This window comes from Chelmon rostratus, chromosome 1 (assembly GCF_017976325.1).
Source record: "Chelmon rostratus isolate fCheRos1 chromosome 1, fCheRos1.pri, whole genome shotgun sequence".
NCBI lineage: Eukaryota > Metazoa > Chordata > Actinopteri > Chaetodontiformes > Chaetodontidae > Chelmon > Chelmon rostratus.
The window spans coordinates 30,312,129-30,336,739 of NC_055658.1; the positions used below are offsets into that span (position 1 = coordinate 30,312,129).

General features: G+C 44.6%; 1 protein-coding gene across 1 annotated transcript in view; it reads left to right on the forward strand.

Annotated features, from left to right (window-relative positions):
• Positions 1-20,395, forward strand: part of otog (otogelin) — a 63,106-nt gene extending 42,711 nt beyond the window's left edge. The window contains exons 30-53 of the mRNA XM_041940324.1: positions 559-837; positions 2,122-2,239; positions 2,475-2,554; positions 3,257-5,946; positions 6,378-6,555; positions 6,734-6,885; positions 6,988-7,077; positions 8,045-8,225; positions 8,713-8,933; positions 9,265-9,403; positions 9,865-10,053; positions 10,374-10,583; positions 10,718-10,822; positions 11,052-11,156; positions 11,245-11,346; positions 11,910-12,008; positions 12,194-12,234; positions 12,353-12,428; positions 12,733-12,911; positions 13,929-14,033; positions 14,177-14,296; positions 15,115-15,160; positions 19,355-19,434; positions 20,195-20,395. Coding sequence (XP_041796258.1) covers positions 559-837; positions 2,122-2,239; positions 2,475-2,554; positions 3,257-5,946; positions 6,378-6,555; positions 6,734-6,885; positions 6,988-7,077; positions 8,045-8,225; positions 8,713-8,933; positions 9,265-9,403; positions 9,865-10,053; positions 10,374-10,583; positions 10,718-10,822; positions 11,052-11,156; positions 11,245-11,346; positions 11,910-12,008; positions 12,194-12,234; positions 12,353-12,428; positions 12,733-12,911; positions 13,929-14,033; positions 14,177-14,296; positions 15,115-15,160; positions 19,355-19,434; positions 20,195-20,395 — 5,786 coding nt within the window. The remainder of the gene's footprint in view (positions 1-558; positions 838-2,121; positions 2,240-2,474; positions 2,555-3,256; positions 5,947-6,377; positions 6,556-6,733; positions 6,886-6,987; positions 7,078-8,044; positions 8,226-8,712; positions 8,934-9,264; positions 9,404-9,864; positions 10,054-10,373; positions 10,584-10,717; positions 10,823-11,051; positions 11,157-11,244; positions 11,347-11,909; positions 12,009-12,193; positions 12,235-12,352; positions 12,429-12,732; positions 12,912-13,928; positions 14,034-14,176; positions 14,297-15,114; positions 15,161-19,354; positions 19,435-20,194) is intronic.
• Positions 20,396-24,611: the final 4,216 nt, after the last annotated feature.

Genomic DNA, 24,611 nt, shown 5'->3' on the forward strand with positions numbered 1-24,611 from the left:
TGTTTTCCATCAGCCTCATTTCCTACAGTGAAAAAGCTCTGATAAACTTACTGTGCACCCTCCTGCTCAGCACCAGGCTTCAGACAGGCAAAGCTTGTGAGCAAAGTGCATTTAGCAGCTAAAGAGGTCGATGTTTCCGTCAGGAGCTGGTGGAGATCAAAACAGAGCTAACTACATTCATCGGGTGTTTCAGCAGAGAAATGCCAGACTGGAATTGTGTTGGATGGATTATCAGTTCAGTTATCTTAATTAATGCATAAAGCAGTGTAGTATAAATCTTCTATGGGTTGTCCACTAATTTTAGGGTTGGTAGTTTTAATGAAGGGCTCCCTGTGTCCACATGCTGAAGTGCCTTTGAACAAGACAGTCAGTTCTGCTACCATGTGTGTGTGTGTGTGTGTGTGTGTGTGTGTGTGGGTGAATGTGTGGTAATGTAAAGCTCACAGGTTGAACAGAACTATATAAATGCACTCAGACGTTACATGTTTGCATTTAAAACATCAAGCAGATTTCTTTCTTCGGCCTCACTGATGAATCATTTTGTTTTCATCCACGCAGACACGTCACGGGTTTCCTTTGAGGCAGCCGACAGACCAAACTACTTCCTGTATGCGAGCCCCGGCGGCCAGGTGAGGCTGGCCAAGTGGGAGGAGAGCGAGGCATTCTGGGACGGGGCCACCTTCGTCCTTCACAGGAACACCTGGGTCTCCGGCTACGACTCCCTGGAGTCCCACGCAAAACCCGGCTTCTTCCTGCACGCCACCCTGCCCCGCCTCCACCTGCTCAAATACAGACACACCGACCGCTTCCGCAAAGCCACGCTGTTCAGACTGACGGGTGAGCAGCACTGAAGTGACCAGCATGCAGCATGAAAATAAACAATAAAATAATTTAACAAGACTAAAAATCACAACAAGAAAAAAAATGTTAAAATTTAAAGTTAATAGAATGAAAGAAAAAAAACACCACAAATAAAAAAAAGGTAAAATTCAATGGAGAGAGTTTGTCCTTCTAATTATTCAGGGAAAGTTAAGGGGGAATTTAAGCAGACGGCACTCTCAGCGGTACTTTTAATGGACACATAAGAAACATTTAAAAGACCTTAATGAACTGGATGCAACATAGATTGAAAGAAAAAAAAAATCAAATTCAACAATGAAATAATTTGAAGAAAATAGTGGAATTAAATTCTATGTTACTGAAGTGGTTTGCAGTGTCAGTAGAAATTTTCTTGACTCAGGAATTGGAGCAGAATTTCTCCTGAGGGGTTTAGATTACCTGGTTAAACTGTTGGTACTGTGAACTGAGCCTCACTCAACCATCAGTGAGGATTCAGGAAGCTTTGCTCCAGGTTCAGTTGGTCATCAGCACTTCTCTCTGGGGTCAAAGGTCAAGATGTGTGACTCCTCCGCCTGGGTACTGGGCTCAGAGAGCAGCCAGGCTAATCACTGGTGCTAAAAATACTGCAGCATTTGTGTTAGTTAATGGAAAAGGCGTCGGAGCCAATAGCAGATTGGATTTCCTGCTGACAGCAGTGAACGCTGCGCGCATTCAGAGCGAGAAATGAAGTCCAGACTTTAGACGCTAATGGCTTTCTAAGTTCATCACATTACTGCTCTGTGAAAACATTTGTGGGTCCTTTTTAGCCAGTCCAGATTAGTAACCTGATATACTTTCACTCAAGACTTTTCCTGCAGTTTGAGGCGACCACAGAGAGAGAGAGTTTAATTGAGACTATAAGGTTTAACACTTTTAACTCAACCTGCAACCACAGACGAGTCCTTTATTACACAAGCATGTATTGTGGCAAAGCTTTGTCCAAAACCATAAACCTGAACTATAATATGTGTATAAAATGATACACATCACATCCTGAACCATGAAAAATATCATGAGTTTTAATTTGTTAATCAAAGTAATCAGATTTAAAGAAGAGTTTAAACATCAGATGTGGTTTTGTAATGTTTGAAAAAAAGTATTCTCCTGAAACTTGAAAGCTAGTGAAGAGTAAATTTATGGGAAGTTTGAGGTTCAATTTGTTAATATAGACATAATGTTTATTTCACTGCAACTGTTCATTTTTGAGACACAACACCTCAATTTTGGTGTGTTTTCCATCAGGCCCCAGCCCAGACGCCCCACCTGGTCCTCGGTGTCAGTGGAGGTACGATTCTTGCGTCATCCCCTGCTTCAAGACCTGCAGCGACCCGTCAGCCGAAGCCTGCATCACCATCCCACAGTGAGACCACTGACCTTTCTGATAACTCAAACAGGACGTAGAGGGACACATCAGGCCACACATGTCATCCACCTCTGATCTGATGGAGCTTCCTCTTTGAACAGCAACATTTTCCTTTTGAAATTTTCGTTTATCAATAAAATCTTCCTGCTTTGGTCTCTGAACTCTGATAAGGTTTTACAGTTTTGGTTGCTGTGGAGTTTTTTTCCATGGCTGTTTGTTGCTCTCTGTGCAGGGTGGAGGGCTGCCTTCCTGTCTGCCCCCCTCACATGGTCCTGGATGAAGTCACCCGTCGGTGTGTCTATGTTGAAGACTGTGAGTATCCCCTGATTGATTTCAGATTTTAAACTGATTTCTCACCGAAGCAGGATGTTGTGTGGTTTGACTATTGGAGCAGAGGTTACATGTTCTTAGCTAAAATCTTTACTTCAAACTGCACCTTAAAGTGACTAAAATACACTCGGCGAGGGAATTAAAGGCAAGAGGTGACGCAAAATCTGTGGCTGATTTTAAAAAAACCTTTATTGAAGCACCAGTAAGTTCCATTGAGATTGGACTTGTCTTTTGCCAGGGAGACCTGGCTGCAATGGCAGCATTAACCCCTTAACGCCGATTGTTGCGAATTCGCATCATACCGCTTTAATCCGCAGCCGAATCGTGCATGCATTCCTCTAATGCCAGTTTGTGCATATTCAACACACACATAAATTCAGGTGACAAGGGGTTAAAGGTTTCAGACAAAGCAATACAGAATCAATCATATGGATGATATAAGAGAAACAGATTAACACATAACTATATTTAACCCCATGACAGGAGCAAAGAACAGATACAAAGTCATCTACCACAAGTGTCTTCGGTCAAATCATGTAGTTTAAATGACTTCCAACCCAGAACATAGCTGACCCTCTCAGAAATAAGACCCAAAGGAGGCTTTTTACGCTCTCTCACTCATAAACTGTGTCCGTCTGTCGAGCTCAGCGCTTCTCTAACACACTCTTTATTGTTTGGCTTTAGGCATTAAGGCCCCAGTTGCTGTGCAGCCTGTAACACCGTCCACTGCTCAGCTGACCTCGGCAGCTGTCACTTCTGCAACCATCACAAGCACGGCTGCTTCCACCGCCCCCCTCAAGACCACCACTGCGGCCTCCACCCCTCCACACACTGGTCCCACCACTAAAATCACCACCACTGTTCCTCAAATGAGCACACAGACAATCTCATCGCCACCCGCCCCTGATGAGCCAACCCGTCCAGTCACTGTCTCTCCGTCTTCTGCTGCTGAAGGACCCCCATCTTCTCCAACAGCACCCCCTACTGTCAAGCCAGAGGTGGTAGAGCCGCTGTCAACTCTCAGAGTCACTGAAGCCCCGCCCAGCACTGTAACAGGCACAACACCATGGACGACCAGAGCCGTGAGCTCAACTGGCAGCCCGTTTAGCCCCAGCACTACCAGGGCGACCAGCACTCCCTTCGCCATCACAGCTCTGTTCTGGCTCATCTCGTCCACCAAGCCCACTGACTTCCTGCTGCCGCTCTCCACCACCACTACCGTGACCCTGCAGCCATCTACCACCGCAGCACCGATCACAACCTCTGCTGAAGGGCCAACCACCATCAGTACTCCTCCTCATGCAGTCGTGCACCCAGCTAAAGACACAACAGTGGCCACGACACATTCAGCAGCAGTAACTCCAGCTGTAACCTCTTCTAGTCCGAGTCCCGCTCCACTCTCAGAGACGTCTATAGTTACAGACAGGATTACTGTTACCAGTACAGCTACCACAACATTCACAGAAACCAGCACAAAGCCTGTAACAGTGGAGCGACTTCCCGCAAAAACAACTACACCCATCCCTCCTGCTTTACCGAGCACAGCCTCCACAACCTCACCACCTCTCCCGACCTCACCTCCTGTCCAAACAGGAACTGTGTCTTTGCCCACAGTCACTTCAGCTAAATCCACAGAATCAGTCACACCAGTTGCACCTTTCACCACCAGTAAAACTACACCGTACATAAGTCCAGAGACACCACCACCCGCTACCACAGAGAAGACTCTGCACATCACTCCAACTCAACTGAAGGTTTCTACAACAACTGCTCCTGAGTTACCAACGTCAACCCCAATCCATGTTGAACTGACTACAACTGTACCGTCGGCTCCAACCTCTGCTACGACAGACGGGACAACAGCAACAAAGAAAGTGACGATACTTGAGTCCATGGTGTCTGAAATACCTGTAGCTACCACAACAATGGCTACACCTCCACCTCTGAAGATTACAGACACCACAACTTCTCCTGCATCCACCTCCACAGCCTATTCTGAGAGAACCTCCTGGTCTGCTGCCGTCCCAACAACAGAGAAAACCACAACCATAACTTCAAGACCTCCAAAGGTTCCAGAAACATCCGCTGTCTCCACAGGTTCGCCTGTCACAACAAAACAAACTGTTCTGCCAGTTTCTTTTGCAGAAACAACGACCGCACCACTTTTACCAACAACAGAGACCCATCCTGTACCTGCAGTGCAGACCTCCGAACCCCATCTGGAGACCTCCTCCACCCTGGTCTACAGCCCCACAGTGAAGACTACACCAGAGGTTGCCTCTGAAACTCTCGTCCATGATGTCACTACCACTAAAACTACTGAAGCGCCTCATCTTCCTGGAACATCAAAGCCGATCGTCACCTCTTTGACATCAGCTGTTGCCACTCCTGTCAAAACAACATCTCCTGAAATGTCAACTGTAGAAATTGCAGCCACTACAACCATGAAACTAGTTACACCTCCACCATCACCTGCGCCTGGTATTCCTGAGACACCTCCCACCATGGTCTCCACAAAAGCTCCACCAGGTGTTGTTACCACCACTCTCAGACCCGTCATTCTACAGCCGATTACAGAGACGACCCATCCAATGACTGGCAGAGTGGAGGCGTCAACGAGAGCTACAACCACGGCGCCTCCGTCTTCGTCCCCACTGCACACAACTACTTCCACCGCAGCTCCAAGGCCAACAACTGTCCCGGACAAAGTCACCACCCGGCTGGTGTCCACTGCAAGAGCTACGCCAACTACAACAACTACCGCCATCAGAACGACACCTAGAGTTCCCATGACAACAAGAGTTACCCCCAGAATCACGTCGACTCAGAGGCCAACCATCAGGCCAATCACCGCAAGGGTTACCATAGCAACAAGGCCCCCAACAGTAACCATCAGGTCAACCTCCCTCCGCCCACCGACTGTCACACCAAGCCCTGGCACAACAACCATGTCAGGAGCGCCATCTACAACCATCGCAACATCTGCCGAGTCCGTCACGACAGCGAGCGTGACCGAACGTGCCGACACAATCGCAGCAGTTCCCCACCTGACCACCATAACTGCTCCAGCACCTGTCCCTGCTCTAACAACAGTCACAGCATCTACAGCTGTCCCCATGACAACCACCAGAGAGTCAGTCACATCTGAGAAAACTCTGACAACGAAAGAGACTGATGTGTCACCATCCACATCCCAAGAAGTGACGCCTCCACCTGATACACCGACCTCCACCCAGAGGCCCGCTGTTCCCACTCCCACTACGACAGCACTCCCAGCATCCAGCCCGGTCCAAACGACTGAGCGGGACAGAGTCGATCATACGAGTCCAGGTGCAACCACACCTCCTCCACCGTCATCGCCTTACACAATTTTGGTAACGACCGGGCACACAGCAGAGGGAACAACGTCTATGGCTGTATCACCTACAAGGATGTGCACAGTGGGTTCACTTGTTTTATCTTCATCTCACATAATTGCTAGAAGGACAATTTCCATGATTACTTCATTTCCAATTTCCACATGTTTTTGTACTACATATATGACGACTTGGTATCAAGCGGCTGAAGAAGGCTGTGAGATGTGGTCAAAAGCTCTAGAAAAAGCAAACCCAGAGTAAAGAGAGTTGAGAATATTTGATCACATCTATGTGCTCCCATGAATTCAATGAGTCTCCAAGAGTTTATGTGTGTTTTGACTTAACTCCCTGTGACACACCAGTTTTCTTCCCTGCTAACAAATATCTCAGTGCTTTATTTTTTGTTGTGTGACTTCCGGGTTTTCAGCTTTTAATTTTTTTCTCTTCAGCCTCCGTATGCAGAGATCGTTGATGAGTGCACGAAGTACATCTGCGTCAACAACCAGCTAGTCCTGTTCAACAAATCCCAGAGCTGCCCTTTCACCTCCGAGCCTCCCAACTGTGGCCTGCTCGGCTTTGCCATACTGGTCAATGGAGACAAGTGCTGCCCTCAGTGGGACTGTCCATGTGAGGAACACAGACACATAAAAAATGCACTACGCTCCATCTTTTAATTTATAATCTTGTGTCACTTTGGTCCTTGACTGGACTGAATGACGATGACAATGACCAGCTAGTGTTGTTATATTTCTCCAGACCTTTGTCTTTAGCTGCTTTCATCTTTTCATTATCGTCTGTTTTCCAGGTCGCTGCTCGATGTTTCCAGATCTGAACGTGATCACATTTGACGGGAACAGCGTTGCCATCTACAAGGCTGCCACGTACATAGTGGCCCAGCTGCCCAATGAGACCGTCAGCGTCCTGATTCAGGAGTGTCCTGCTGACTCTGAGTCACCAGTAGGTCAATCACACTTAGTGGGCTCCTGTAGAGCGCCTTGAATGTAAGACACTCATTGATTTGTCATTGATTTTGACCTGATTTTCTTCCTCTTTCCAAAGCTCCTCTGGAATTTCACCAACTTGTGTCTGGTGGCGCTCAACATCACCCACAAATCTAACCACATCATCATCAACAGGCTGCAGAGGAGGGTAGGAGGCACTCTTGTCTCATCCTGATATTTACTTTGTAACATGCCCGTGGGCTTGAGGGATGGAAAACCAAAACGCTTGGTTATCCAAAGTAGCAAACAAAAGGCACAAGGATATCAAAAGGTGACAAACAAAGGGTGCAAGGCAATCAAAAGGAATAAACTAGGTGACGAGATTTTAGCAAGGCAAGATTTGGCAAGGACGCAAGACAAGTTACATAAGACAATCTGGCACAGGACAAAGGGAGACACGGACTATATATACATGAGGTAGTAGAGTAGTTAATTTAAACACAAGATACTTGTGCTCGAAAAGAGGATTCATTCTCAGTGAAGAACCTTGGACCCCTAATCTGCCTCTATACATGCCAAAGAGCAGTGATTCCTAACACGTCTCTGGGGGTCATCAGGTGGATACCTCCCTTCAACGGTGTTTCGCCTACTACTACTTTCCCAGAGTCACCCCCCCCAGTGCCAGTTCACACTGGTCCTACACAATCCAAACAGCACTGCCACGTTCAACTGACCCAGGCCTGTTTAGAAGATGCTCCAGGTAGTGGCCAGTACCGATGCTACCATTTAGCTAATGCTAATGCTAACCGCTAAGAAAAAACAGAAGAAGACAATACCGTTCCGATGCTATCATTTAGCTAATGCTAAATGCTAACCACTACCTGCTAAGAGGAACAGAAGAAGACAATAAAGCTAGATTCACCTATACTGTTAATGTTAACTGCTAGATGCCAATACTAACTGCTAAGACACTATCATACTACCAGCGCTTTAACTATTGTTAGCTGCTACAATGCTACTACAGGCCTAGATGCCACATGTAACTGCCAAAAAACACATTAACAGACACGACGGGACATGACAGTTTGTACATTAACTGTCTCATCAGCAGACTGAAGCTCAAAACTGAATTCTAACACTAACAAAATCTGTTTGATTATGTGTTTTTTTTTAAGCTCTACATCAACTCTCGGTATGCCAAGCCAAGATTCAAGAAGTTTGGCTTTGAGATCTATGACACGGGTAACATGTACCTGATCCGCAGCCCTGCTGGTCTCAAGCTGCAGTGGTACCACAGCACCGGCATGATGGTGATAGACAGCTCCAGCAACAAGCTCCCCACCATGGGTCTCTGCGGTAAGAGTGGTCTTACTGCTGCGGAGTTACTCCATCCACACATGCCATTCTATTACTGTCTTATTTGCGTGCTCTATTAACATTGAAAGTAGTTTCTTCTTACTGAAATGAGTCAGTAAAAATCTTTCAATTGCAAAATCACTGTTTCCTGTGGTATTATTTCCAAATTTCATATGTGAGATAAATGTTTCCTCTTTAGGATGGAGCAAAAGTTACTTCATTCATTTTATGTATGAAACTAGACAAATGATCATTCGTGCAGATATTTGTAAAGGTTCCAAAAAGATCAGTGAGAACTGAAATATGGACACAAGGGCCCACCAATGTGATGATGATAGGGTTGGTACTGGCAGCTTAATGGGCACAGCCTCAATGATCTTAAGCAGTTACATCAACAAAAAATGGCAGCAAGATCCATTTGTCACCTTCAGAGTGCTCTGTCTGAAGCAAACGTGGTTTTGTGAACCCCCTCTCACACCCACCGCAGGTTTCTGTGATGGAGACCCAACAAATGACCTGACTTTGGCCAACGGCACCACAGTGGGTGAAAGTGAGGATCCGGCTATTTTCATCGACAGCTGGCAGGTTCCCAACACCACCAGCTACATCAGCCACAGCCGCCGCCGCGAGCTCAACTGCTCCACAAGCGACTGCTCCACCTGCCTGGCCATGCTGCAGAGCCCCGCCTTCTCCTCCTGCCACGCCTTCGTACGTTAACTCATTTCCAGGGTCTTCATCTCACACAGGATCCAGTCACACTAAACCCAGAATCTGAAACCCAGAAGGCTTCCTGCTGATGTATTTAATTTATCAGTTGTCTTCTCTCATTATTGCTCTCTTGCTTCTCTTCAGTAAAAGAAATGTTTGACAAGTAAGTCAAAACATGTAGAATAGGTTATATAGTATAATAAAGCAGAAAAATCTAAGTCTTATGAGGACTTATGGAGCGGCAGCGGTGAAGATTACTTCTATCTTAACACATAGTTACAGTAATCATTAGCTTTTTGTAAAATGTATTTGACTGTTTCTTTGTTTCCAGGTTCCACCGAGCACATTCTGTGAGGTTTGGGTTCGCGATGCAGAGTACGTCAACAACCAGTGTGTGGCGCTGGCTGCCTACGTGGCCTCCTGCCACAAATTCAACATCTGCATTGAGTGGCGGAGGCCAGATTACTGCCGTAAGATCTGTCTGCAATTTAAAAATGTAAAGGCTAACAGCTGCTCTTTGAACAGGAGGGAAACACTTCTGTGTGCACAGACGTGAAAGATAAGCAGAACAAAGCTAAAGCTCCTGCACCAGACTGGGACTCGAACACTGCAGTTACAACATCTGGTTAAATACCTTCACTGGAAATGTCTGACTGTAACTGTAACATGAGTCGACTCCGCTACAATCAAAACACCTCCATCAGCCTCATTCGCACCAGACGTTTTGACTTGTCACAGCAGGAAAGGCTCAGATGTTACTAACAACTTTAACAATGGCTCCGTTGGAGTTATAGATGCTGCCAGCACATCACTAAATACTGAAAACACAAAATATTTTCAACCATGTCTCCCGCTGCTGGTGTTTATGGTGTAAAGTCCAAAATGAAGCGATGTGTTCAAGTCACTGACATGTCTGTGACTCTTCCTGCAGCCTTCGTGTGTCCAGACACTCTGCGGTATCAGGCCTGTCTGCCGGCCTGCACGTCTCAGTCCTGCCCCAACCACGACTTCGACTCGGACCCGGACCAGTGTTCAGGCCTGACTGAGGGCTGCGTGTGCCCGGAGGGAACGCTCCTCCACCGGCCGTACTCCGCCCTCTGCGTCTCACCTGAGAAGTGCGGTAAGACGCCAGTTTAACTGTCTGTACTACAGAGCAGGGGCTCTCGAACTGAAGGTCACACTGTGAGGCATCATAAAGTGGCGTGAGGTCATTAAGAGAACCTGAAAAATAGTAGATAGTAGATTCTGCACAAACTGCTGCTTAAGAACCAAATACTTATTTTGAAATTGTACATTAACTGTTCATTATGTTCTAGATAACAACACAACCTTAGTACCTGAAGGCTGCTTCAGCACTGTCAGCTCATTACCACTTAACCAGAAGTCATGGCTCTGTGTGTGTGTGTGTGTGTGTGTGTGTGTGTGTGTGTGTGTGTGCAGCCTGCACTGACAGCTCCGGTGTTCCTCGTGCGCACGGCGAGGTCTGGAAAGCCTCGAAGGACGCCTGCTGCATGTACCGCTGCGATAACGACACCATCGTTCCTGTGGAGTACAACTGCTCCAATATATCTGTGCCGGTGTGCCGTCGAGCAGGGGAGGTGATCATCAGCCTGGCCGACGACACCAGCTGCTGCCCGCAGAAAGTCTGCGGTGAGGCCACGAGCTTTGGTTTGAGAGCTGCGTCTGAATCAATGAGCCTTACTGTTCAAATCTGAGGCTCATTACATGTTAAAGTTATCAACCAAAATGTGCGAAATGTGATGATGTGATTTCTGACTCTGCAGTGTGTAACCAGAGCCTCTGTGACCTGCTCCCTCCGGAGTGTAAATACGGGGAGAAGCTGGTGTCGTACTACAGACAGGACTCCTGCTGTCCGGACTATGTGTGTGGTGAGTCAACAGAGTGACGGCTTTAAACTACCTTTATCCAAGAACATGTCCATCACCATCTCTATCAGCTGATGCCAACACAGAGGTTTTGTTGGTGCAATATCTTAAATACGCACCTTCATTAGTAACTGAATTGAAAGCAAAATGATGTAGAACGAAAATGCCTTCCAGCACCTGTAAAACTCACCAAATAACACATTATATCCACGTGTGTGTGTGTGTGTTACAGAGTGCGATCCTGACCTCTGTGAGTCGGACGTTCCGTCCTGCAGAGACGACCAGACTCTGATCGCCACCAGAGCCGACGGCAGCTGCTGTCTCGCTCACATCTGCAGTCAGTTCAAACACGAACTAAACTAACTGTCTTCTTCTCTACGTAAAATCATCATCAGTGTGATGACAGACGTGTGTGTTTTGTGCAGTGTGTTCTTCGTGTCCGGAGACGCCTCCTCTCTGCCTGGACGGCGAGGTGCTGACGGTGGACGCTAACACCACAGACCGCTGCTGCCCCGCCTACCAGTGTGGTCAGACAACACACACACACACACACACACACACACACTTTTTCATTCACTTCCCTTCTTATGTGTTTGTATTTACAAACTGGACAGATGAACATTTAAAAATGAATCTTTCATTTGCTTATTTATTGAAGAACTGAAGAGATGTGCTGAGTGGAACATTTTACAGTTGAAATATTAGAAACTGTGTGATGGAGACACTCTGTCCAATTCATCTTGCCTAAATTATGTTGAACATACAGTATGTTTGGAATTGCTGCGGCTTCAATACACCTGTTACAAGTTACAACTGGCTGATGCTAACATCTGATTTATCTGCTATCTAATGTTATGTAATACACACAGCTGAAACCAGACCTGAATAAATAACTGCCCTAGTGAAAGAAAATAGACAGAAAATATACTAAATATTATTATACTGAGTACACTAAAGTGACTATTGAATAATGTGCTTAAAGTTCACCTAAGTATATATTTTTAACTTGGGTGACTGTTGTGCTTTTGATGTGTTTGTCTGTGTTTGTGTGTGCGTGTGTGTGTGTGTGTGTGTGTGTGTGTGCGCGCAGTGTGTGAGCCCTACAGGTGTCCTCAGCTTAGTTGTCCTGTTGGGATGTCGGTGGTGTCTGTGTCCAGTCCAGGTCGCTGCTGTCCCAACCAAACATGTGGTACGACTCGAAAAACCAGCCACAGAGATTAAGATCCACTTCAAACGGGTTTTAATTTTGGCTTTTTGGAGCCTGAATGCAGCCTGAACTGGCACTTCTGGTTGATGATTGTACATCATTTGCCGTTGTTCGACTTAAAGCCAGAACACAGCAGAAATGTGAAGATGATTTATTTTTGTTTTCAGACTGTTCCTGTGAAAAGATCGCCTCCCCAAAATGTGGCCTGGTACGTCATGATTTGTAATATTCAGCCTGACTTTTCTTCTGATGCACTGATGTATGTGTCGGGACTTTTCTGTTTAAATGTGTCCTCTTCCCGGTCCGGTTCTCGTTGTGTTCTGCAGGGAGAGGCGGCCCAGCTGGACCGGACCTCCCTGTACGACCCACAGAACCAGTGTGCCTGCAAAAGATACAAGTGTGGTGAGTGCTGCTGGGGAGGGTCGCTGCTTCAAATTCAACATGGGGAAACAGACATTTCTCTCATAACAACAATCCAACAAACTTTGTATAAACTTTATTAACCTTTCCAAACACATGTAAATTGATTCATAATTAAAAAGGAAAAACACACATGATAATGATCATGATAATAACGAGAAACTGAAAACTAAATGAAAAATGTTGTAATGAAACATGATTAATTTCTGAAATCCATCAGAAAAGTGCAGAATCGGCATTGTTGTGCACTGTAGCATCTGACCTCTGTGTGTGTGTGTGTGTTCAGTGCGCGAGGCAGTGTGCGTGTTCGGCGAGCGAGGCGTGTTGCGGCCGGGTCAGACACTGGTGGAGCACGACGACGACGGCTTGTGTCACAGCAGGCAGTGCAGCCGCAGCCTCGACCCGGCGAGCGGCTTCCACCTGCTCCGCACCAGCAGCATCAACTGCTCCGCCCACTGCCAACCAGTAAGACCACAGCACCCACACCAGTACTCCCACACGGGGGCAACAACGTCTACTGAAGAGCTCGAACTCTCTTCTTTTCCTTCTTGATCTCGAACTGATTCCTCCTCTTCTTCTTTTCCTTCACCTTCTTTTTCTTTTAAAAATATTTGAATGTAGAAAAGAACCTCAGAGGCCAAACCTCCGAGACACACAGGTAACATCTCACCTGCCAGACAGACAGTTAGATTTAATGTTTGCAGCTGCTCTGTAACAGCAAACTGACTGTTGGCAAACAAGACATTTGAGGACGTCAGCTTGAGATTTAAATTTCACATTTTCTACATTTTAAAGATGAAAGGGGAAAAGTTACTGAAACTCTATGTCAGGTTGTACCTTGATTCGTGCAGACAGATCGACACAGTGGACATTTCTACAGAAAGAAACACGCACGTCTGCAGTAAACTGAGTTTACATAAGCTTCTTCATTTCTTCCTGAAAGAATTCAGACACAAACTCTCAGGCTCGAGGTTCTGGACTCAAATGCACGACTCGAACAGGCAGAGGTGAAAAGAGGCTCAAGGCTGGTTTTAATGACAACAAAAATGATTCTCAATACAAAAAGGTAGAACAAAAGGCGCTAGGCTCAAAATACAAGATGCTAAGGCTATAATATTCTCAATGACTATGGAAAAACAAAAGAGCTCTCAAAGAAATACTAGGCTCTACAATGACGAAATGCTGGACTGACATGAAACACCCAGGTAACAAGACAATGTGGGGACAAGGGGAGACGCGGACTATATATACACATGAGGTAACAACGAACAGGTGGAGACAATCAGACAGGCGGGAAACACACCAGGAAGCCAGGGTTCTGAAACGAGAGGAGAGTCAGGGTTTCACAATAAAACAGGAAGTGAGACAAAACTAGACGCTGGTGAAACAAACAGCTTAACAGACACGACGAGACATAACAAATTCTGCCTTTTCCTATTTTTAGATTTTTTCCTTCCACAAAACTAACGTTGAATGTTTCAGAACCAGATCTACGTCCCTCCAAAGGACCAGTCCACGTGCTGCGGCGTTTGTAAGAACATTTCCTGCCTCTACGAACACGAGAACGGGACCACAGTTCTCTACAAGGTAGCAAGTCTACTAATTATACGTTAACTATATATTAACAGTAATCTTTTAGTCTTTTAAAAGTAGCAGCTCTGATTGGTCGTCAGAGCTGCGTAGCTGCTGTAGTTCAGCCGTTGATGTTGATGCTGCCGGTGTGTGTTCAGCCGGGGAAGTCCTGGGTATCAAACTGCATGAAGTTCGACTGCGCAGACACTCTGTCCGGACCCACGCTCATCTCCTACTCCTTCAGCTGCCCACCATTCAACGAAACAGAGTGTATGAAGGTCAGCATGCAGCAACACACACACACACACACACATATGCATGTTTACACATCCTGTTGCATTAATTCTTAAAGATCAAATAAAACGACTTTAAAATCGTTATTGTCTTCCATGCTTTGATGGATGCTAACTGAATTTACAAACAATGAGACTTTTCCATAAGTTTTTTATGCTGTATGATACCGTTTCTGTTTTGTCATGGTGTTGCTTAATCTTCTCATTATATAGACAATGTACAAACAGGTTTAGAGCTAAAAAATAAGTTAATTATTACTCTTTACCTGCAGGTTTTACATATAATGCTGCATGCTGGTTGGATCAGACCAAAGTGTGTCACATACTTCTACGTGTTGCTGTACTGGATTTTTTTATTCACACCTGAATTCAATAAATATTTTAAAAGATGACACATTTCACAGGGAGGAAAGAGTACAGATTTAATGTCAAACCAGGCAAAACTATATTTTAAGTCATTTAATGTGTAATAAGGGAAATATTCAGGGACAACACAAAATTCAGGGTTCTAAAAATCATTCAAACAGAGCAACATGTAGAAGACAGAGGAAGAAAAGATTTTATGTCACTCATACCAGAAATATGATGACGCCTTTCTTTCTCTGGAGTTCCCTTTAAAGTGAAGAGATTTGTGTCTTTCATGGCACTTTTCAGCAGTTTAATATGCTTGACATGTTGAATATTTGCACAAAGCAGAAGCCATCAGGGACGCCAGAGGATCCGAACTCAGACCCACATTCTGAAACACAAAAGGAGATTTTCTTTATTTCTCTCGTAACATTTTGACTCTCATCTGCACTCAGATTGGTGGAACTGTCGTAAGTTACATGGACGGATGCTGCAAGACGTGTGAGTATCTGGTCTGAGCTTAGCAGCAGTTCTGTAGTTAGTGTAGAGCTGTAGGCTGCAGCTGACACTGAAGAGCACCTTCGCCTGCCGCCCAACATGTTTCCAACATGTTTGCCCTTCAGTTTGTCTGTTTCAGTCCAAAATCTTCAACCACATTGTCTGAATTGGATCCCAGCTGTTGTTTTCCATACGCTTGTCTGCTGTTTATTCAGATTAGAGAGACCTGTCAGCGTGCTTTTCAGTGAAACCAGCGTTGAAATACCAACAGATAACTCTTTCAAAGTGTCACTGAAAAGCATCTGATCACATGCAAGTGGGTTTGTGGTTTATGTGCTGCAGCTTACCTTCATGTACCAATCCCACCAGGTACTGGATTCCCTCTGTTCCCCTTCCCCGTTAGCCCCTTGACTCCCACAGTTAACACAAACTGTGAACGAGGTACATAAAACAACAAGGCTTGTCAGTGCCATTGTTGATATTCAACAATGTACTCCCTCTAAAAAAAAGACAAATGTTAAAACATACAGGAAATCTGACTGTAACCTGTTCCCCTCTGCAGAACAGTCCTCTCAATTGCTGTCTCATTTCAGGTCTCTGTGAAATATAGATCAGTAGAAATGACACAAGACACGCCTCCGAATATATCAACAATATATATCTTTAGAAAGGTTGTGGTGCAGATGTGACTTTCTGCTCGCTTCATGAAGCTCTTACGTGTTTTTAATTTAAAAGATGCAACAGTGTAATTAAAGGAGGCGGTGACTCAATTCTTTACATAGGCCGAAAATGATGTCACACTTGAGAGGACAGTAAAAAGTATTTACCCCGCCCCCCCCCCCTTGTGGATCATGTACATGTACACGACAGCTAAACTCTTTCCCCATTTAGCACTGTCTGGGCAGTGCATTGTTGATTGCCAACAATGTACTGTTGGTAGTGGCCCAGTAGTCGGGCTTAGACGTCTGCATGTATCAGTAGAGTCTGATGTGGGCTGGTGTCGGGGGTCTTTTCACCAAACATGTACTCCCAAACATGTACGTAGCTCCTTTAGAAGATCTGCATGCTGCTGCACCACGGCTGCAGTGCTGCTCCGCCACCAGGGGGAGCTGTGTGGGAAACTGAAGCTGCTGTGTGAGGCATCAATGCAAACATTTAAACAATCTGTGCGTTTATTTTAAAAACACCCGGATAGTAGAGAAGTGAAGCGGGACGAGTTATTTTGAGCGCAAAAGAAGAATTTTTTCCTACATAGGCAATGGAAGGTGACTCACTCACCCGCTTTGCTTTAGTAAAAGTCCTAATACCACACTGTGAAAGTGCTCCACTACAAGTAAAGCATTCAAAGCTTTACGTAAGTGAAGCATTGAAAAGTAAAAGTACTCATGTTTCAGTAAAATGCTCCCTGTCAGTGTTCTCTGTGGATTAATATGACGGCTGCATCAATGTTGCATTTTACTGCTGCAGATGTTTAACCTGAAAAATGTCCAGTAACTGAAGCTGTGAAATGTGATGGAATAGGAAGTACTGTATTTACCTCTGAGATGAAGTGGAGTAGAAGTATAAAGTGCCATAACGTAGCCTTTCAAATGTTTCTGTTTCATTTCTGTGTTATTTACTCTCTGCTACATTCTCACCTGAAACCAGATTAAAACCTTCGGGGAAAAATTAGTACTGTTAACAGCTGGTTTCCACTTTGTAACAACGGCTGAAAAATATGCTGACTTGCAAATAATTTCACTTTACTCGTCATGTTTAAAGTGTATTTTGATCCGTTTTAGATTTGATCTCAACTCACCAGTTACCTCACATTCGTTAGCAAGTGACAGAGTTCAGGAGATATTCATTAAAATAGTTGTGATACTATAACAGAATTTGTATAGGAATATGAATGATACTTCTTTTACACCACAGTCACATAGAACTGTTTACAGCTCGACAGTGTGAACAGCTTTTACTCTGACTGTCCACCATGACCCAGCAGGTGAGATTTGGGAGGACAGCTGGATTAGTTGCAAGAAAGCGAACAGATCCAGAGATTTCTGATGATGGCAGATGGTGAAAGACGTGAAAAACTGACCGAAGAAATGACTTCCAACATGTTGAACCTCTTCAAAAAGGGCTGATATGTGAACTTAATGTGGAAGTCAATGCCGCACACATCAGCTTTAAGCCTCACTCTGTTCTGTTTATTGTTGTTTTTTTGCCGCATGGCACAAAGATTTACGCAGCATGTTTATCTACTGATTTTAAAAGATTCAAATGTTTTGTTTGAAGCCATTTTCTTTACACGATAAATGCATGAAGGATCTCATCACCGTTCTGTATTTCTGTTGGAAGAAGCTTCAGTCGCAGTGGTGGAAGAAGTATTCAGATCCTTTGCTTAAGTAAAAGTATCAATACCACACAGTGAAAATACTCCAAGTAACCTTACATCAGGCATCTCAAACCGGGTGGCTGCAGGTTTTCATTCCAACCCAGGAGGAGCACATCAGGCCAACCAATCAACATCAAGGGATCACTTAGTTATCAGCTGAAGACTGAGATCAGCTGATTAATTGAGTCCAGCCTGGTGTGTTCCTCCTTGGTTGGAATGAAAACTTGCAGCCACGCGGCCCTTTATGGAACCGGTTTGAGATGCCTGCCTTACATACTTACTGAAGTAAAAGTATGTAAATGTAATCAGCAAGATTTACTTAAGTACCGTATTTTCCGCACTATAAGGCGCACCTAAAAGCCTTTAATTTTATCAAATACCGACAGTGCGCCTTATAATCCGATGCACCTTTTATATGGATCAATATTGGTTAATTATGGCTATCGTAGTCAGGGGGCGTGGCCAAGGTAACAGCGGTAAAAGTGTAAAGGGCATTCCGCTCTCTGCGCGCCGTCATCCTTTTACTGGCACGTGCAGTCAGCTGTCAACCTGAATAATAAAATGACTATTTCACTGAACAAAGAAAAAATATGGACATATGCTAAATAATGGGCAATTAAAATATTAATCAAACGTGGTTAATGTGATTTCTGCTCCTGAACCTCAGCGCACAGCGTCTGCACATCCGCGCTGTGCGCCGTCACCTGCATCTTTACGCAGGATAAGCTGTCATCTGTAAGCGCGCGCGATGTTTGTTTTAAAACGAACAAACTAAAACAAACTAAAACATTTTAATTAAATGCTCATTAATTATTTTCAAGAGCCGCATCAGAGAGATGAAAGAGCCGCGGGTTGCCAACCCCTGATCTAGTGAATGCATAACGCAACCCCAGACACCACAGTACGGTAGTTTCTGTCTATGCGCCTTATAATGCGGTGCGCCCTATATATGAAAACAGTTTTAAAATAGGCCTTTCATTGAAGGTGCGCCTTATAGTGCGGAAAATAAAGTAGTTGATGTAGTGTTGATGTAGCAGTAAAATGTTCCTGTCAGTGTTTCTCTATCATATCTGATGATGGCTGGTTTAATCTACAGCGATGCATCATATTCTATAAGATCATCATATGTTTGCAGCGTGGCTGTCCTGTGAGAACCTCGTATCTCAGAAAAACAGCCTGTTTTCAGCTTTTTTGAGATGCATTTTCAGCTGATTTAGCTGCTTTTTAAACAGTTTATTTAGCTGAAGAAGGAGGAGAATTTTCTCAAGACATGAAGGAAAACTTCTTCCTTCAGTTTATCACAAACATTCAATATCAACACATCTGGAGATACGTGGTTTTCACTGTACAGGAAGGGTGTGAAAAAGTGTAATCTGTATCTAGTAACTAAAGCTGTCAGATAATATAGTGGAGTAGAAAGTACAGTATTTGCCTCAAAGTAGTGGAGTAGAAGTATAAAGTTTTATCAATTGAGCCTTGAATTTGTGCTTACATACAGTACTTGAGTAAATGTACTTAGTTACATTCCACCACTGTTCATCTGTCCTTTCTCAGTGGCCAAAGCTTCCTCCTCTGTTGCTTTCTAACTCTGAAGCTTGTCTATGATTTCTGGGCTTTATTTCTTCCTCATCCGTCTTCTGAACAGCTCGACAGCTCGCACCACCTGCGGCCTCTGTGCTTCCCCGGACTCTGTCTTCTCCAACGTCTCCTTCTTCCTGGTGTTCGCTGCGTCATCTACATGCAGCAGGGCACATGTTTGGCTTGTTGATATCTCACGTTAACTTTGCTCCGACTGATTTAGTGTGTCGTCGTGTGAACAGGCAAAGAAGACGGAAAGTCGTGCCAGAAGGTGACGGTGAGGATGACGATCAGGAAGAACGACTGTCGCAGCAACAGGCCGGTATGTTTCCTGTCTGCACCTGAACGTTTGTCATGGATCCTGAGCAGAACGCAAAGAAAATACTGAAATCTGATGTTGTGGTTCAACACAGGGTGATCGGCCCTTTTCTTTTCATGGTTCCTTGAAACATTCTGTTACTGTTCTACTACCTGCATCATATTTTTGCAGTCTTTTCTATTAGCTATCATTCTATTAAGCAGGTATGTATGAAGCAGCAAAGACAAGGATCCAAATTCAGACAACCAGGCAGGCAGGAGGAGTTCAGTGATTTAACACTGTGGGGGGTCACTGGTGGTCCACTACAGGTGGACGTAGGAGTCAGGTGACTGGGACCAGTAGGAAAGTCTGAGAGCATCTGTTGGATAGGTGGAGAATAGCAGGTCTGGAGAAATGCAAAGAACGGCATTGGCCTGGGGGAAGTGAGAAGTGGCTGGACGCCTCAGCCACTTCGTGGAGGGTCGTGTCATGTGATGTCTATAAGAGCATCAGCTTTTGTCATTCAAACAGAAAAAGTAGTCAGGGTTCGGTAGCTGAGATTATAAAATATAATAAAGTTGACATCATTCACGACGTGCGCCATCACTGAATCAACAAACATGTCAGAGATGTGGGAACTCGGTACTGACAGAGAACAATGCATCATCTGCATCAAGATTCACATTTTCAGTATCTCCCTCAGCACCGACTGGACAAGCTAAAGGCTCAGTTACCTTCTTGTTGGAGACCTCTTCCTTCTGTGCTCACTCTCTGTGTCCTGCAGGTGAACATCGTGTCATGTGACGGGAAGTGTCCGTCTGCCAGCATCTACAACTACAACATCAACACGTACGCTCGCTTCTGCAAGTGCTGCAGGGAGACGGGGCTGCAGCGGCGCTCCGTGCAGCTCTACTGCAGCGGCAACGCAACCTGGGTCAGCTACTCCATCCAGGAGCCCACTGACTGCTCCTGCCAGTGGTCCTAAACACACACACACACACACACACACACATGCGGTGGTCTTCAGATAGACATCCTCTGTAACCACAACACACAGCAGAAGACAAAGAAGAAACCTCAGCAATGTTGCTTTAGGATGTTTAGAGGTTGGAGCATAATGTGGGACTTGTCCTGGCGCCTCTGCTGGCAGGGAGGTGGTACTGCAGTCGAGCATATTCCTCAAACTACGGGGCACTGCAGGTGACCTTTGACCTCTTCTATTTACCTTCCCAGGGAAGCAAAAAAAGTGTCACAAAAGACAAGAGCGTGGCCTTCTTCCGACACCACATGATGAGTTCTGTTCGTCATTTATGAAAATTTCAAGAAAAAAAAAGTTAAGATTATTCAGTCGATCTTTTTATTGGTATATATTTGTTACATAAATAATTAGAGCACAGTCACAGAAAATGTTAAATACCTTTAGCTCATAGTAGATTATTTTACTGCACTTGGTAGCTTTTTAGCTCGAAACATTTTAGTTTCTGTGTTTCTGATGGAAATCAGAGGCAGTTTATCAGAGGGTTTGAAACTTTGTGCTTCAGTGTACCGCTGCTCTGCCGCCTCCCTGCCAGCCTGCAGAGAAAAGACGACACTCAGAGGAAAGAGCACGTAGATCTTTGGTGTTTGAGTGAAAACTTGTTTCTCTGCTCGTCTTCTTACAGCGTTTCTGTGCCGCCGTGGCTGAAAAGTAAACGATTTTAAAGTACTTAAAGTAAATAAGAGCTTATGATTCAGCCAATCAGGAAATATCATCATCATCATCATTATTTGGAGAATGCTATTTTACCCAGAATCCCTCATGTTGTGCCTTGTTTTTGTAAATAACTCAGTGTCCTAACGTTTTTTTAATGTTTCGCAGTATCAAATTCTTAGATATTTCACTTCTAGAAAGCAATAAACTGTATATTCAGTGATGTGAAATATACTTGATCTAATCAACACTAGAGAGGTGTATTAACTGATTCCAGTCCAGCTGTATGTGGAGCACTTTATTTATTTATTGGAGTCTAAAAGAGCGCAGCCGTTCTGATTTTGTGGACAACAACACGAAGGGAAGAGAAGCATTCGATCCGACCGGAGAACAAACAAAAGCGAAGCAGATCCAGGACCTTGACTTGGTTTGATGACAGAATACCGTGAGGGCAGAGGGAATGGCAGGAGAGCATGGTGGTGTGTTATAGATGCATGTTTTTCTGTGGACTAAATTCTTCATGTGTTTGTTCATATCAAACAGACCCACCTGGATAGTGAGTTAAAGAGGATTTGTATCATACAAATGTACATTTGCATTTTCAATAAATATTTCCTTTGAAAAACTAAACAAGGTTTTTAGAGGTGGTGTGCGTTCTATTATCGTCATACTTTCCTTTTTTCTTTGGGCTCCCAGGTGAAAAATATTCTACTTAAATGCTGCTTTTTAAGAATGTCCTAAGTACATTTTGTGGTATTTTTGTTGCCTTCAAGTATATTGAAGTGTACACAAGTAGTCCTTGAGTACCACTTGAGTAATACTTGAGTATACTTGAAGTGAAGCGTAAATTGCTGCTTAATTGGCACAACTTTTTCCAAACTTTAAGTGTCCTGAAGTCCACCAGTGAAAATCAGAATTCATGAGAATTCAGCACACTCGCAGTACAACTGTAGTATATCGCCAATGTGATGGAAATATAGTTAAAATGAAGTGAAATCAAAGCAAACTTTAATTAAATGTGCTCATAGTGTATCATAAAGGTCTTGAAACGAAGCATACTTTTCATAAGTACAAGTATATCTGTCAAACATACTTCAAATGAAGCACAAAAAGTAAAAGTACACTTGTACTGAGTTTTCTACACTTTATACGTATTATATTTCTAATACACTGCAGTAAACTGCTCCCTGACCTAAGCTCAGATGTATGAAGGGCTGATGTGAAGCAGCGTTGAGGGTCGACTTTGTTGAGCTGCTGTTGGACTGAGATCCTGTTTGCCTGCTTGTCTTCTGCTGAAAACTGTAAATCCGACTTCCTCCGGATGAATTTCCCCCTGACAACCGAAAACAACAAAACTGGAAGAAATGTGATTTAAACTGGCCGATAGCGAGGACGCTGCCTGAGCTGACCGCCGATGGCAACTCGAGGTGAGCCATGAACAACACTCATTCTATGCTTTTTCTGCACTCTAGTGAAAAGAAGAAAAATAATTCAGCTTTAGAGAGGTTTGCATGTTATGAGTCATTTATAATAAAGAGAAACACGAGTCAGCTGTGAAAGCCGTAACATTAGAGGGTTAAACAAGCCCGAGCACACAGCTGCAGGAGAAAGCATGAATATTTTCTGTTTTTAGAAGAAATCTGATGAAATGCTGTGATTGAAATGTGATTTATACTTACAATAATAGCACACGTTAATCATTTAAGACCTTTTAAGGACCTGCAGACATCCTGTCCATTTTATTGATATTGATTAGAAAGAGACTTTACCATCAGCTGTGTGTGATCTAATGAGGAAAATAAAGTTAAAACACAAAGAAACTCCAATCTGTTTGCTTTCATGCTTTAGTTTTAGGTACTGCGTGTTTATCCGACTCTTCTTCTCTGTTAAACTTCTATCAGCACTGAAACATGAACTCTTTATCCGGACTTTACTGCTTGGTGTCTCGACAGATGTGAGAGAGCAACTTTGGGGACCATATGAAAACACTGCAGTTGCTCCTTTAATTTCAGAAACTTGGGGTCCAGTATCAAACAACTACTAAACCAGATGTGCGAGGATGGATGTTCAGAGGAAGTGAGCCCAGTAAACCTGCTCCTCCTCTCGTACCGGCGTTTCACAGCCTGCCCAGACTCCAGACTGGCTGGCTGATTACATGCTGCGGCACGTCGGCAGGCGGGAAAACGATGCCGAGCCGTGAACCCACCAAATCCATGGATTTTCAGCAGACACGTAAGCCGGGCCACCACATTTATATCCGATGAGCTGCCAACACCAGACGAGGAGCTCACAAGGAGCTCAGATGGTGAAGTGATGTCAGGAGCAGTGCTGAGCTGTCTGGCAGTTCAGATTAAAGACTGAAATGTAGGTCACATGACCGACTGGGAACTCAGATGACTTAGGCTGTCGGTGAGCTTCCTCAGATGTGCTTATTGAATGGTTGGATATCCTCCTCCCACACCTGACATCATGTTAGGGGAGTCTGCATCCAGACGTTTTCTGTAATGGACAATCTGATAAAGATTGAATGAGAAGGGGCCAGTATATAGACTGCAGGGCTCATCGGAAAAGTGAGAACAGGTGTTCAGGTAGCGGGCGAGGTCAGGTGATGGAGAATCGCAGGAAAAGGGGGGGATGCCTGGATCTGAAATGACAGATGAGTTAGCGTATGGCAGTAAAACAAAGCAGCCATGAGAATGTGTGACTAAGAGTTGGCTGACACCTCTCCTGCAAGCCTGCACTGAGGGCAGAGAAGGGCACAAAGTGATCTGATTGGGCCGTCTGCTGCCCAAAACTCTGACTGATGTCACCAAACCTGTAACTGCTGAGGGCCAAACTGGCCTCTGCAGCAGCAGAGGAAGCCGGCTGGTGCTCGTGGGTTCAGAGTCGGGAAGGTTCGCCGCTGCTGCCCGGATTTCAGGCTGAAGTCATGTTCTGTTTTTATTCTCTGTAACATACAATCGTTTAACTGTGGACACGTTAATGAAAGAGAAACACCATCTGATCTCCAGTTAAACTCCAATTATCAATGAAAACAACCCTCTGAGGAAAGATGTAGACCTCACAAAGAGCTCAACGCTGCTTTTAACACTGACAGAAAACATAAGTGCACCTGGATTTACTGCAGAGTCTCACCTGATCAGCCAGAAAACACTTCAAACCCACACTCTCGCTTTCTGACTCCCCGACTTGAGTGTGCTGCTAAGGAGGACTTGATAGGGTGTTGTTGTGTTATGGGTGGAGGTCTGGGGGGTTGTTAGGGGTCATCTGGCCCTGGTAATCCTGCTGCGACAGCTGCACCCCCACAGCTCCAAACCCCAACCCCCCCACAAGTTAAGAGCTGCATTTTTGTATTAATTCTGTCGGCCAACAGTGTGGCAGCACGGACATGCCTCCAAAAACAGAGTGAGATTTGATCAAAGCACAACTCAAAGTGCTTTTACATGAGACAGAAAAAAGACGGAAGACGAGGTGTAAAAGAAACAATATAAAGACAAGAAAGTATAAAACA